The sequence below is a fragment of the Trachemys scripta genome, chromosome 4, assembly GCF_013100865.1.
Source record: "Trachemys scripta elegans isolate TJP31775 chromosome 4, CAS_Tse_1.0, whole genome shotgun sequence".
NCBI classification, from domain to species: Eukaryota; Metazoa; Chordata; order Testudines; family Emydidae; genus Trachemys; species Trachemys scripta.
In genome coordinates, this window is record NC_048301.1 from 16,137,685 (window position 1) to 16,152,377 (window position 14,693).

Sequence of the window (14,693 nt, forward strand, 5' to 3'; positions counted from 1 at the left end):
GACTGTATGGAAGAAATAAACCTGTTTGGTGAAAATAAACTTCATTTGAAGCAAATGGGTGATCAGCTGATCAAGACTAGCAACAAGAGCAGAGTTGCAGAAATAGACGACAAACTCAATAAAATTAACAATCGGTGGCAGCATCTCTTTGATGTCTTTGGAGGACGGTAAGAACTTAAAATTCGGCACTTGCATTAGATGGAAAGTGATTGAAACTAGGAAGTGGCCTTAAACTTTTAAATAAAATGCTTATTTTGACAATTTGTATAATGTCTACATGGGGTTCCCAACTAAACTCAGAAACATACCGACCTGATTTTAAAATATATTAATTGGGATTTCAAAATTGGTTTAAAAATGAAATTAAATCTATATTTTCTTATTCAGTTTGATTCTTAGGGTTTTCTGGTCTATTTTGCAACCACACTACTCCATGTACACAGCATTGGGGGGGTGGGGGATTTTTCTTTCAAAATCTGAGGATTTAAGGTAGAATCAAAGTGATTTTACTTTGCTATCATTGTACTGAACTTCATTTAAAAAATACCATATTGGCTGTGCAGTGATGTAGATTCTCCATCACTTGGGAATCTTTAAATTAACCCTGGATGCCTTTCTAAAAGATAGGCTCTAGTCCATGTGCAAGTTACTGGAATATGTGGGCATCACTGGGTCAAATCCTATGGCTTGTGTTATGCAGGTGGTCAGACTAGATGGTCAAAAGGGTCCAGTCTGCTCTTAAAATTTTTGGAATGTCTAACAAATAGGAATTGAATCCCAATATTGTAGCTGCTCTTACATGACCACATCTGTAAGACCTGCACATTATTTTTAAAATGCAGCATCCACCACAGACCGATAAATTAGGAAAAGCTTTGCCGTGGCAAATCAACAAAATCTGGATAGCCCCATCTATGACCTCTTTTGATTGGATTAAACGTTTTATTTTACTGAAAGAACTAAGAAAACTGTGACCCTGCCCACTGATTGAGATAATCCAATTTCATTATAATCTGTGAACAGATTGAGTCTTTACCCCACCCCCAGCACAGTACACAGACCCCAAGGTAGTGTCCAGACTCACCCCCTTCCTGGGATTTGGGTTTATTGGTAACTCAGAAACAATAAAATGAATACAACATTGGCATCAACCTAAGCTTTCTGCCTGAGGTAAACTCTTTCTAGAGTGTCTCCCTGTCCTTGTTTTCTGTGGGCCTTAAAGAAGACTCCCACCCCCTTAATATTCTGGTTGGAGCTAAGTGGGCCCAACCATCATCATGACTCAGATGTAATTACCCTGAATCATAATGAAGGATTTTAGCACTTGAGTCTCAGGTGACTCAACAAAAAAGCCCTTCTTTAGAGTCTGCCACTCAGGTCTGCTCTTAATGGATAGGGCACTGGATTGGGACTCAGTATACACGAGTTCTATTCCTGGCTCCATCACTGGCCTTCAGGGTGATCTTGGGCAAGTCTGTGCCTCAGTTTCCCCATCTGTCACATGGGGATAGATATTGACCTCCTTTGTAAAGCGCTTTGAGATCTGCTGATGAAAAGTGCTATATAAGAGCAAGGCATTTCAGTTCTTCATGCCAGAGGTTTCCTACTTGCAATTCACTTCAGTACCATAAATACAATGGAGATCCATCAACAGAAGTGTTATAACTGCACTTTTTCTCTGCCTGTTATCGGTTTGCCGTAAGGTTTTTAACTTCTGAGACCACTCAGTGTTGTTGTATGCTGCACACTTGCTTTCAGTGTTGAATGTTAACTGTTGTGAAATAATATTTTAAAATGCAAGCTACCATATTTTAAAAAAAATCTCTGATCTTTGCAAGCAGCTTGGTGCCACTTCATACCTTTTTTAGTTTAAAAACTGAATTACACATGGTGTGTTTTACTGATAATATTTGAGAAAGTACTAGAAATTAAAAGCAAAGGAAAGATTATTTTCTTCACAACACTGTACCCCACAAAGTACTCAAGTAATCTTTGCCATAAACCAACCTCTGCCTGGCTGCAGCTAGGAATAACTTCCCCTTTGCACATATTATTGCATAACTGTCCATTGTGGCAGGGTTTTTGCACTTACCTCTGAAGCATCAGAACAATGGCCACTGTCTTGCGGAATGGATATTGAACCAGATAGACCAAGGAGCTGGGGGAGGAATGAGTGTGGGGGAGTCTGGACTGATGAGACTAGGATTTATTGGACAAAGGGACTGGGACTGGGATAGAAGATTGAGTACTGGGGCTGGCTAAGTGAGGAGAATGGGACTGGAACAAAGAGTTGGGTGGGGAAGAGACAGGACAGGGACAGTTTGTAGGAGACTGAATGGGTCAACCTTGTGGGGAATGCCCGCTAGAATACACTCCCCTCCAGAGCCAGGGAACCTCATCATTCCTCTGATGTCACCAAATATCTCAGTTATCTCAAGTGGCAGAGGTCTGTGCAGTGATCTAAAGCAGGGGTCGGCAACTTTTCAGAAGTGGTGTGCCGAGTCTTCATTTATTCACTCTTAATTTAAGGTTTTGTGTGCAAGTAATACATTTTAACGTTTTTAGAAGGTCTCTTTCTATAAGTCTATAATATATAACTAAACTGTTGTTGTTTGTAAAGTAAATAAGGTTTTTAAAATGTTTAAGAAGCTTCATTTAAAATTAAATTAAAATGCAGAGCCCCCCGGACCGGTGGCCAGGAACCGGGCAGTGTGAGTGCCACTGAAAATCAGCTCGCGTGCCGCCTTCAGCACACGTGCCATAGGTTGCCTACCCCTGATCTAAAGGTTCTAACCCTGATAATGTCAAATGGTGGAATTTCTGTTTTTTCAATTTTTTTTTTTTAAACTTTGGAAATTACCCACACAAAACTTTGTTAAAAGATTCATCCTGTGCCCTGAATGAGACACAGGTCCTGTGGAAAAAATAGTATGTGATCATAAAATTAAAGACTATATCATAAACTATATGCACAAAAAGGTCACATTAATGTTGCACAGGGAACCTTATTTCTGTCATTTCCTAACTTTTGAGTGCTTGACTTGGCAACCTTAATGCTTTTAACATAGTTTTTTGCATGTAATATAATATATATATGTCTATACAATATTGAAATGACAGCAAAACACAGTCAAAAGCCAATCTAAGCAATACAGAACATTTTCAATAAACAACTTACTTCACCTTAAACCAATAAACAACCTGAGACAGATGGGCAAATTAGGTGAGTTCTCAGTTTAGACCTTGGAGTGATTCTCTTAGATCATGGTGACAAGCTCAGATTTGCCATATGGCAGCAACTACACAGAATGGACTTAGCATTTTTATTGTATGTATCTACTTGGCTTGTGCAGTTCACAAAGGCATTGTCATGTGTGTCACAGCTGAAGCATGGTTTGATGTAAACTAGGAAGCATCTGAAAACATAATTCCCATGGAAAAAATAACATTCAGACATCTGTTCCTTTTTTAGTTATGCAAATGAATTTCTGTACAGCTTTGGAGAGACTGTTAGCTAGCCATGCTCTTCTGTGCTTTTCTTTGTTGGCTGGCAGGAAAGGAAAAAAGTAGGGTACTAGACAAACAAAAGTTTAAAGTCTAATTTGAGATTTTGGCCACTTTCTGAGTGTTCTGCAATTCCACTAATTGTGGAAACACGTACCTTAGATTCCAGAACAACATCCGCAATCTTTTCTTATCCCCACTTATCAGTTAGCAGCTGTTACCCTTAAAATGAAATGCTACACATATGTACACACACACACACAGAGACAAGTGTGCAAGGCTCAAAATGTAGAGCAAATGGCGTGTGTAGGCTGCAGGGGGGGCAGGTTGCCAAAAACACATACACTAAGTAGTCACACCCTGTATGCAGTGGAGCAGTACTCTGCGACGATTGCCTGCAAGGATTGAGAGAGTTGTCAGGGGCAGTGCATCATATAGGGCAATGTAGTCCTGTGGCCTCTCTCTATGGCCTGCTCGCCACCAAGATTCTACTGCATGTAGTGTTCTGTGGCAAAGCACAGTGAGGAAGGATTTGCTCTTGAAGCTGTTGTTTCATTATGACTGTCTGCAGACTCAGGGAGCCACCACAGTGGTGGTTCATGCTCAGAGGATATCTGCACAATCCCAGGGTTTAACAATGTACATATTTATAGGTGGATGTTTAAACTGCGCAGAAAACACTTGAACCTGCATTACAGAATGGTATCTGGGTGATGGGTCCCTCCAGTGGCCATAACCAAACCGATTAGTCAGCAGTGGTTCCCAAACTGGGGTTCGTGAACCCCTGGGGGTTCGCAGAACGTTACAGGGGATTCACCAGTAAAAATTCACTAATGGCGGACAGAGGACCCTGGGCATTGGAGACAGCAGGTGGGACCCGGTTGCAGGGCAGACACCCCGAGTCCCAGGGAGAACGGGGCCGGGCACTTGGGGCTGGCAGCCCAAGTCCCGGCGGTCAGCAGGGAAGCTAGCAGCCTGAACCCCAGTGCTCCGCGTGGGGCTGACAACCCAAGCCCCATGGAGAGCGGGGCTGGGCAATTGGGGCCGGCAGCCCGAGCCCTGCCCCCGTCAGCAGGGGAGCCAGCAGCCCAAACCCCAGCGCTCCCCATGCAGCGCTGGAAGCCCGAGCCCCAGGGAGAGCGGGGCCAGGCAGTTGGGGCCGGCAACCTGAGCCCTGCCCCTGTCAGCAGGGGAGCCGGCAGCCTGAACCCCAGCCCAAGCCCCAGGGAGAGCGGGGCCGGGCAGTTGGGGCATCCATCACACTGAGGAAATTTAAACTTAAATCCCTGAAAATATTCATTTTTAGGAGGGGGTTCATGAGATTTCACAGTTTAGTGAAAGGGGTTCGCGGGCTGTTAAAGTTTGGGAACGACTGGTCTACAGTAATAAAGTACTTTCAGCATGTATTTTTGTACCCCATAAACATACTGTATATTGCAAGCAGCTTTTCAATCTAATTTGTGTATAAGATTGCAGAGAATAAGCACCATTTCCAAACAACTCAGTCTGTAGTGGCTTATTGGTAATGCCTTGTGCTCCTGCGTTGGTTGCATAGGTTCACTTTCTTTGCCTTACTGAGAACAGCATGAATTGGGTGTATGCTGTGATGAGAGGATTTGTGTAACTCTTTGTCTGCAGGGCAGCTCACAATAAATTATAGCAAGGATTGGTTGGAATAAATATGTGGCTACAACCCCTAATATAAGCACTGAAATATGGGGACATTGCCAAGGCAAGTTAACGTTAAGGTTCCCAATATGGTGGTGTCATTCACCTTATACCCCTTCAAGACGGTTCTCATCCATGGTCATTCGGCAGTTCCTATGCATCTGGAGGCTCATAGCCCTGACCACAGCAAACCCTTTTGATGGATAATTCTAAATAGGGTAGGCTTTAAAGACCCTTCCTTCCACCTCTTAGAGATTAAGATTTTTCCCCTCCTCTGGCCGGTCTGGGTGAAATTCTTAAACAGCAATCTAAAACTACTATTAAAATAGGATTTCATAAGAATATTGAGGACATCAGATTAAAGCAAAATAAATCGTCTGCATAACACAGGTAGCCTTGCAGCCTGCAACAGGTAGTCTACATACAGTAGGTCCAATCTGTGTCGTTACAGGGAAGGCTCCGGGCTTGTCTATATGGCAAGTTGGTGCACAGAAAGCCAGTGTGGGAATCTACAGTGCAGTAAAAGTCCCATTGTCTGTGGTAGCAGTATCCACATGGCGAGCTATCTTGCGGAAAGCTGTAGTAGAGTCACACCATCGCTTACGCCACACTAGCTCGCTGTGCAAACAAACCCTTAGGCTCTGGCCATGTCTACACTACAACCTTTGGTCGACACAAGTTACATCGTCATTCAGCCGCCGCACTTAGTATATCGCATGTGCGCATATATACTTGTCTCCTTGCGTCAGCGCTGCACATGCTCACCAAGAGTGTTTGCAGTGCACCAGGAGTAGATATGCCAGTGTGCAATGTGCCACCATCCAGCGCACCATCTTTGGGGAAGTTTTGGTAATGCATGGTGGGGCCAAAATGAGTTGGGCAGAGGTGGGAGCAAGGGGTCAACTTCCCAACATGCAACGGTCTCCATCCCATAATGTCATCTCTGTCCCATAATTTTTGCACCTTTTTTCAAAAATCTCATGAACCCATAAGTCATAAATGTGGCAAGCACAGGATTCACAATTCTCCAGTATTTGCAGAGCCGCAAGAGTAACTGAATCAGCTGATGATTCTTTTGGAGCTCAGATTGCTGTGGGACATAATGAGAACCAATTCAAGGTTGTGGTTGGCATTCATGGAACAGCTGCAGATAGTGGAGCACAACTTCTGGGCCCAAGAAACAAGCGCTGACTGCTGGGATTGCATTGTAATGCAGGCTTGGAATGACAAGCAGTGGCTGCAGAGCTTTTCGATGTGCGAGGCTGCATTTCTGGATCTGTGTTTTGAGCTCGCCCCAGTCCTCCAGCTCAGGGACACTAAAATTGAGAGCTGCACTGATTGTGGAGAAGAGAATGATGATCACACTGTGGAAACTTGCAAAGCCAGATTGCTACCAGTCAGTGGAAAATCAGTTAGGAGTTGCAGAATCCACTGCAGGGGCCATTTATTGCCTCCTGCTACACAGGGCTGTGACGTAGTGGGTGGATTTGCAGCACTGCGGTTCCTGAACTGTGATGCAGCAATAGATGGAACACATATCTCTATTTTGGCATCAGAGCACTTTGCCACAGAGTACATCAACAGAAAGGGCTACTTTTCTCTGGTTATGAAAGCGTTAGTGGCTCACCACAGACACTTCACTGATGCGTGGGCTGGTCAGAGAAGATGCATGATGCTCTCATCTTTAACAACACAGGATTTTTCAGAAAGCTACAAGCAAGGACTTTTTCCCCCTGACTGGCGGATTACCATCGGCAATAGTGTTCCTGGGGGACACGGCCTACTCTCTGCTTCCCTGGCTCATGAAGCCATTTCCCAGCCACCTCGACAGCGGCAAGGAAAGATTCAGCTGCCTCCTCAGCAGGTGCAGAATGACAGTTGAGGGTGCCTTTGGTAGACTGGCATTGTTTACTCACAAGATTGGATCTCAGTGACAAAAATATCCCAATGGCTCTATCTGCCTGCTGTGTCCTGTACAGAGGCGACGCGTAACTGTTGATAGAGGGGGAGGAAAAGAGGGTGCAGTTTAAAAGCCCCCTGAACGGCTCGAGTCACAGCACCTCCCCCAGGCCAGCCTCCCCCCACTTACCCTCAGTCTCCCCTCCCAGAAAGCAGCAGCCCATCCCTGCGGCACCCAGTTGTTGCTCCTGCCTCATCCCTGCAGCTCACAGCTCACCCGGCCTTTGAGGTCACTTGACTGGCTCGACTCCGCCAGCTGCCGCACAGGGATGGGGCCTGGCGGCACCATGTGACTAAGCGGGGCCGGCTCTGAGTCAACAGGAAAACCCACACCTGGGAATGGGGCGGCCCCGCCCCAAGCCCACAAATGCTGGGTGGTTTCCAGCTGTGGCTTTCAAGGCCCCCCAGCTAGGGGCTCCTATGCATTAGCCACCCCATGGCCCTGGTTAAATCCCCCCAGGTCCCGATGTGAGACCCAAACTAACACTGGGGCAGGTGCAGAATTTCGGTCCTGCAGATAGGCCCCATTGGCCTGGTTTGAGGGTCGCCATGGGTCAATGCCAGCGTGAGCCGGGCCTGCAAAGGGGGAGGACAAAGGGGGGCAGCTTGCTATTGCTGGAGTCTCTGTTTTGAATAAACTGCTCTGCACTCATGTATTTTGAACCCACTCCCTGCAGGAAAAAAGAAATAAAAATATAAATATAATATAAACCCCAGAGAAAATGGTCAAGTGCATTAGACTTCCAAATAATTCCTTGGATTTTTGGTGTGATTTTCAAAGGTTTAGGGTCATGTTGGTGATTTTCAGATACATCTGTGTTTAAACCAAGTTTCTCTCCCTCCCAGCCCTTCTCACCCTTCTCTGGCAGTGATGTCAGAACAAGGAATTTGTGATGATCGATTTTTTTGACAAATGAATGATGTCATAAGTAAAGATTAGGGGGCAGTTTGATTGTCAGTGTAATTCCTTGTACTTCATTGGCCCTACTCCTTCACTGGAGGGCTGAGCACAGGACAGGCTAGATTGAATTGGCGTAAGCTTTAATTTGTACATAAAAAGCTGTGATATGAAAGCAAACAAGGCAACAGAGAACATAATCCAAGTAAGCATTTTGTGCATGTGTGTGTGTGCGTTTGTGTGTGTTTTAATTTTGGGGATTGCTTCAATAGGAAAATTCCTCTATAAATCATCAGAGTCTGAGGCTGAAGGTATCTGATTGTACTCAGAAGACTTTACCTTTTGGTTTTGAAGCCTGTAGAGCATCATCTTTTCATTACCACCCCCAGGCAATCACTCAGGGTCTTTTTCTTCATGAGCTAATTCTGTTGTGTCAAAATAAAGCTACTTTGTGTTTGTGGTTGGGTTCTCAGCAATTTGTCAGGTAAAAATGCAGGTTAACAGAAGGAAACCAGTGTGTGTGTGTGGTGTGTGTGTGTGTGCACGCGCACGCACGTCGTGACTCCCCAGCTAGGGGCTTTGCAGAGGAGGAGGAGGATGAAAAAGGCTTTCCCCCCCCTAGGGGAGATGCTAAAGCAATGAATAAATAGGGCATCCACAGAGGAGGGGTTTCCTCTTCCATGAGTGCTGTGGTTACACAGACAGAATCCTTGCAGCTTGGGATTTACAAGCTAAGGAATGATTTTTCCTTATAAACGGTAAGTGCTGTTTCAATAATCAGCTCTGCATTTGGTTATAGTGCGTGTAAGAATAGAAATCACTAATTCAGTAGTATCTGTCTGGGTGGTTCAGCAGCCTGGGGGGATGGGCACTGCCATGTCAGCATGTGCGCGCGTGTGTGTGTGCAATTTGCCTGTGACAAGTGGATGAGAAAATGGATTATGCTGTATGGGAGATGCAGTTCATTAGACTGGATAAATAGCATTCAGGGGCCTTCTAAGTTAAAATTTGTACTGGTCTCTTTGGTGTCTCGTACCAATGTCAGTGGAGATTTGGGACTACAATATTATGGATAAATGGAAGGTTTGAAATGTAGCGTGCGCCTTCTTATTCAGTGATTATGTGATATTAATTCTCTTCATTCAGATAATAGAACCAACCAATGTAAAGGTTTCTGTGTTATTTCCAAGAGTCAGAAGCTGCACAGAGAAATGAACTTGCACATATTTAAAGGTTGGGCCCAAATGAAGTCGTCATTTCTTAAGCTTGTGTGCTTGAGATAGTCAGTTTGCACTAAAATCTACTGAACAAAGATTTCCTGTTATCAGATAGTAATGTCAATTGACAGTGCAATTTAATTTCACCCTATTTTCTTTAACAAATATGAATAGTATCTCTACTGCCTGACCAGAATGATATTTACACTGATAAACAAGATTTAAAAATATACATCTGAATCTCTTCATCCCATTAAACAAAGAAATGAGTTTTATTTATAGCTTGTTCTTTCTGCTACATTTTCTGACAGCACTGATTATAAACCAGCATAGTGCAGGCAGGCACTGTGCAATTCTTTATCACATCATGTTCCTGCCAACACACTTTAGTCCTGGCCTGCAACAAAAGAACCCTTCTACCCCTGGACACGTCCTGAGCAAGGACTGCCAAACATGCTATCCTTTCCTGTGGGTTTATGACACTAACATCTAGGAGGGATTTGTTTCAGGCCATCTTATGCATTTCAATTCAGGCTTCAGTGGTGGAATGTTAGGACCTGATCCAAAGCCCATTCAGATCAATGAGAGTCTTTCAATTCACTTCAGTGTCTCAGGATCAGGTCCTTAGTTATAACCCACTTGCACTATACAGTCCCTTGCCTCTACTTGAATTTAGGCTTTAAGATGAAAACATTTAATAATTTTCTTCCAAGCATGTCTTAAAGCATGTACTTAAGTGCTCTATTGAATGAATAAAGGCCATATTTAAGTCATGTTCATTGCAAAGTACAGGAGACTTTTCAGCCTTTTCCTTTTCATAGCCCCAGAGAAGCAAGTTGCAGCTGGGGAATGTTATGACCCAGTGCTGCTAGGAACCAATAGTCTCTTGAGTGAATCCGAGCAAATTGTTTGCAGCTGAGTCCGTTATCTAATAAATTAGTGAGCTATGTCTGTTTGTGAGGTACCTACACACTTCGATTGTTACAAATGTGTTCGTTATTCAAAGTTATGTGACCCTATTTTGGCCTATGGGTGATCATGAATTGTTCACTGCATCTATTACTTTGATCATTTGCTTGTCTCAACTCAGTATTCATGCCATGTGATTGGTCACCTAGCTCACATGGTACAGCTTCTGCTCCCTGATTAAATGACTCTCATACCCATAAAGAGCTTTCAAGACAGCCATATGATACGAACACTCGCAGCACAAATACTCCTATGGTTCGTATTTGAGGAGCAGTCATGACATTTTCTGCAAACCAAAGTTAATTCACACAAACGCTTGCAGAAAGCAAATATGAGGCTACAATAGTAGTGACACACACGTGTGGTTTTTATTCAGTCAAAGGGTCTTGGATTCTTTGTTCCAATATTCCTCCAGGTCCATTCCTGAGGAAATGCTTCCAATTCTCTTTGATATCAGTGGGAGTTGAGGGCACCCGGCATTTCTCAGGAGGCTTTCAGCACCTTTCAGGATTTTTTTATGGCTACCCGGCAACTTCGTTTCTCTGTCACAGTGAAACTCTCTACAGCCAGGTTAAAGCTTATCTGTGTGGGAGACGGAACTTTTTCAGGGGCTGGTTCTGAAACTTTGGAATGAACTCCCCCAGGAATTAAGGACCATCACAAACCTCACCACCATCTCCTCCAAGTGAAAGGCATGTTTCTTTGACCTGCCTGCTCTAACAAATACATAGCAACATTTATATTAACTCCCCTCCTCTACCCTCCCTTCTAAAACAAAACTCTCCACTGTGCACGCTTCTTCCTCTAGGGAGATGATGAGAGAACAAACAACACGTGATAGATGTTAGTCACCTAATGCGCTACTGGAAAGCACTCACATGTTAGTGTCGAGCATGGAATACAAACCTATAGAGAACAGAATTAGAATATACTAACCTTGAGCCACATGCACAGTGTTTGTTGACTTCACTAAGAATTTACCCGTCTGTGTGTTTATTCAAGGCAGTAGTTTGTTCACATATTGTGATATTGTACCAGCACTGATTTCTGAAAGGGGTTTATTATCACCTGTCCATTTATCTTAGGTTTTAGTTCTCAAGATTGAGATTAATGACCCAGAGCATTAAGGCTGGGATGAAAGACATATTCTAGCTGGCATATGTAACAAATTAGTTAATTAGATTGGCATGTCTCTGATGATAATTGTGTTACAAAGTAAACACATGCTAATAGTGCCACAATGGTTGTTTCCATTGTGCTATAGTTGCTGGCAATCCTAACAAACATTTTCTACTACAACAAACATATTGAGAACAATATTGATATCCTGAATAAGGGAGGTTTCTAAGCCAAACAGCTGTATTTGCTTTCATCATTGTAAAATCTTTTCCTTTTAAAAATCACTTCATTGTAAAATTTCTTCCTTCCTGTTTTTCCTGATCTTTGTTTATTTGTCAAAGGTGCAGCCATGCAAACACTTACCAAGGCTAAGTTTTAGTCAGGGGTATTTTTAGTAAAAGTCATGGACAGGTCACGGGCAATAAACAAAAATTCATGGCCTGTGACCTGTCCATGTTTTTTTACTATAAATACCCCTGACTAAAACTTAGCAGCTCCTGGGTGGCTCTGAGACACCGTCGCTCTGGGATGCCCCGGGAACTGACAGCTAGTCCCTGCATGGGCAGTGGGGGCTGACTGCTCCCAGCTGCTCTGAGGCCCTGGGGACAGCTGCTCTGACGCCCTCCGGGGTGGCCCCTGGGACCGCTGCTGCTCCAGCGACCCCGGGGCCAATTGCTGGGGCTGCTCCTGCAGTGACCAGTGTGGCTGGTCCCAGGACCACCCCAGCAGCTGCCGAAGTGGCTGGTCCCGGGGTCCATCCCAGCAGCTGCCTGAGCAGGTGGCCTCAGGGGCAGTCACACCAGCAGCCGCGGAAGTCACAGAGGTCCTGGAAAGTCACAGACTCCATGACCTCGTGACAGACTTGCAGCTTAATTATTACTTACTGTCACATGGTTTCCTTGTGCTCCCCAATCTGTGTCTCTGTATTCCCCTGTTGTCTCTGATGTTATACTTAGATTGCGAGCTCTTTGGGGCAGGGACTGAATATCTTTGTTCTGTTTACACAGCATCTAGCACCATGGGGTTGTGGTCCATGATGGGAGACCCTTGGTGCTAAAGGAATACAAATAGTAATAATAATACAAGGTGTACTATTGATATTGACGTCCATCAAAGTCTTGGTAGTAAGCGCTAACCCAGATAGTGTTTGCAGGATTGCACCTTTAGCATGAATGTGGTGTGAATGAACGGTGCCAGTCTGAGGCCTGGATACCATCAACCAGCCCTCATATGTTGTTTGAATGCAAAGATTTGAGCACTTTATGGTATTCTGTATGTACAATACACAGTGATTTTGTAGATACGCAAGGGGATTTGAAAAGCAAAGAGTGGAAAATTGTGGTGTCCCCCAGGAGTCTGTACTGGGGCCAGTGCTGTTCAACATATTCACACATGAGCTGGAAAATGGGGTCAACTTTGAGGTCGCAAAATTTGCAGATGATACAAAATTACTCAGGGTAGTTAAGTCCAAAGCAGACTGCAAAGAATTACAAAAGGATTTCCCAAAACTGGGTGACTAGGCAACAAATGGCAGATGAAACTCAATGTTGATAAATGCAAAGTAATGCATATCGGAAAACATAATCCCAACTATACATATAAAATGATGGGATCTATATTATCTGTCACTTAAGAAAGAGATCTTGGGATCATTGTGGGTAGTTGCCTGAAAACATAGCCAGCAGGGAATGGATGACAGGGGATGGATCACTTATATCCACTCAGTGTGCAGTGGCAGTCAAAAAAGCTAACAGAATGTTAGGAACCATTAGGAAAGGGATTGATGATAAGAGAGAAAATATCATTTTGCCTCTCTATAAATCCATGGTACACCCACACCTTGAATACTGAGTGCAGACCTGATCACCCCATCTCAAAAAAGATATATTGGAATTGGAAAAGGTTCCAGAAAAGGGCAACAAAAAATTATTAGGGTTATGGAACAGCTTCCGTATGAGGCAAGATTAAAAAGACTAGGACTTTTCAACTTGGAAAAGAGATGACAAAAGGCGGATATGATAAAGGTCTATAAAATCTTGACTAGTGTGGAGAAAGGGAATAAGGAAATATTATTCACTCCTTCAAGTAACACAAAAAATATGGGTCACCCAATGAAAGTAATAGGCAGCAGGTTTAAAACAAACAAAAGGAACCACATCTTCACACAACACAGAATCAACCTGTGGAATTCTTTGCCAGAGGATGTTGTGAAGGCCAAAACTATTACAGGGTTCAAAAAAGAACTAGATTAGTTCCTGGAGGACAGGTCCATCAATGGCTATTAGCAGGGATGCAACACCATGTTCTGAGTGTCCCTAGCCTCTGTTTGCCAGAAACTGGGAGTGGACGACACGGGATGGATCACTTATGATTACCTGTTCTTTTCATTCCCTCTGAAGCACCTGGCATTGGCCACTGTCAGACGACAGGATACTGGGCTAGATGACTCAGTATGGCCATTCTTATATCCAGTTGGACTAGAGCCATTTGCTGTACTATAATATCAAGCTCTCTTGTCGTATCTGAAAAAGCCTTTCCAAAACATTGTTGAAGCAGGGCAATAGCTGCCACGGCAGAGTAGCAATCTACCTTTCCCATGGAAATCATCAATCAGGAATTGTCAATTTACCCGTACAAAACAGCTACACAGGAATCACCATCCTGGAGCAGATGAATGGATATACTACCTGTGACTTTGGCCTATTTTAGATGCTAAGATGCGAGTGAGGGGAAATAAAGTTAACCCATCTGGGCAAGAGAGAGCCAGAACCAGATTCCTTCGTGATGTAACTTCATTGACTACAGAGGGAGTATACCAGGGATGGATCTGGCCCAGAGTCTCTGCTGTCCTTGCAAATCAGAGCAGGACCTTTTCTGAAACATGTCTCTCTCTCTCTCTCTCTCTCTCTTCATAGTGGCTTATTTAAATTTCTCATTTTAGATTTATTATGCTAGCTTCACCGCTCTGTTTCATGTATGTTAGAGAGTTCTGTTGCACTTTTCTGCATAAACCATCATGGACATAGTCCATGTGGCCAAAATATCCCATTGCTGTGGAGACAAAAGTATAGATGGCCTGTTTAGGGAAGCCATAGAGATGTGTGCCCTAACCCTCAGATCTGCTGAAAACAGAAGAGGCAGAGGCATAGTCCACACAGAGTGCAGTGTCCAAACTCACCCCTTTTCCTGGGGTTTGGCTTTATTAACACAGAAATTAACACTAAAACAACACATATATGCAGTTCAAACCTTTTCCCAAGGCATGGCTGTTCTGAGATTCCTCTCTTCAGACAACCCATGCGCAACCCATGCCCTACGTCTTCCATCTCTCTCTCTAGAGAACAACTCCCATCCCCCAG

At 43.9% G+C, this 14,693-nt stretch overlaps 1 protein-coding gene across 7 annotated transcripts in view; it reads left to right on the forward strand.

Annotated features, from left to right (window-relative positions):
- Positions 1-14,693, forward strand: part of SYNE2 (spectrin repeat containing nuclear envelope protein 2) — a 257,594-nt gene that overhangs the window by 217,123 nt on the left and 25,778 nt on the right. For all 7 annotated transcript variants that reach the window (XM_034767822.1, XM_034767824.1, XM_034767818.1 and 4 more), the window contains one exon: positions 1-167. In XM_034767822.1, the coding sequence (XP_034623713.1) occupies positions 1-167 (167 nt within the window). The remainder of the gene's footprint in view (positions 168-14,693) is intronic.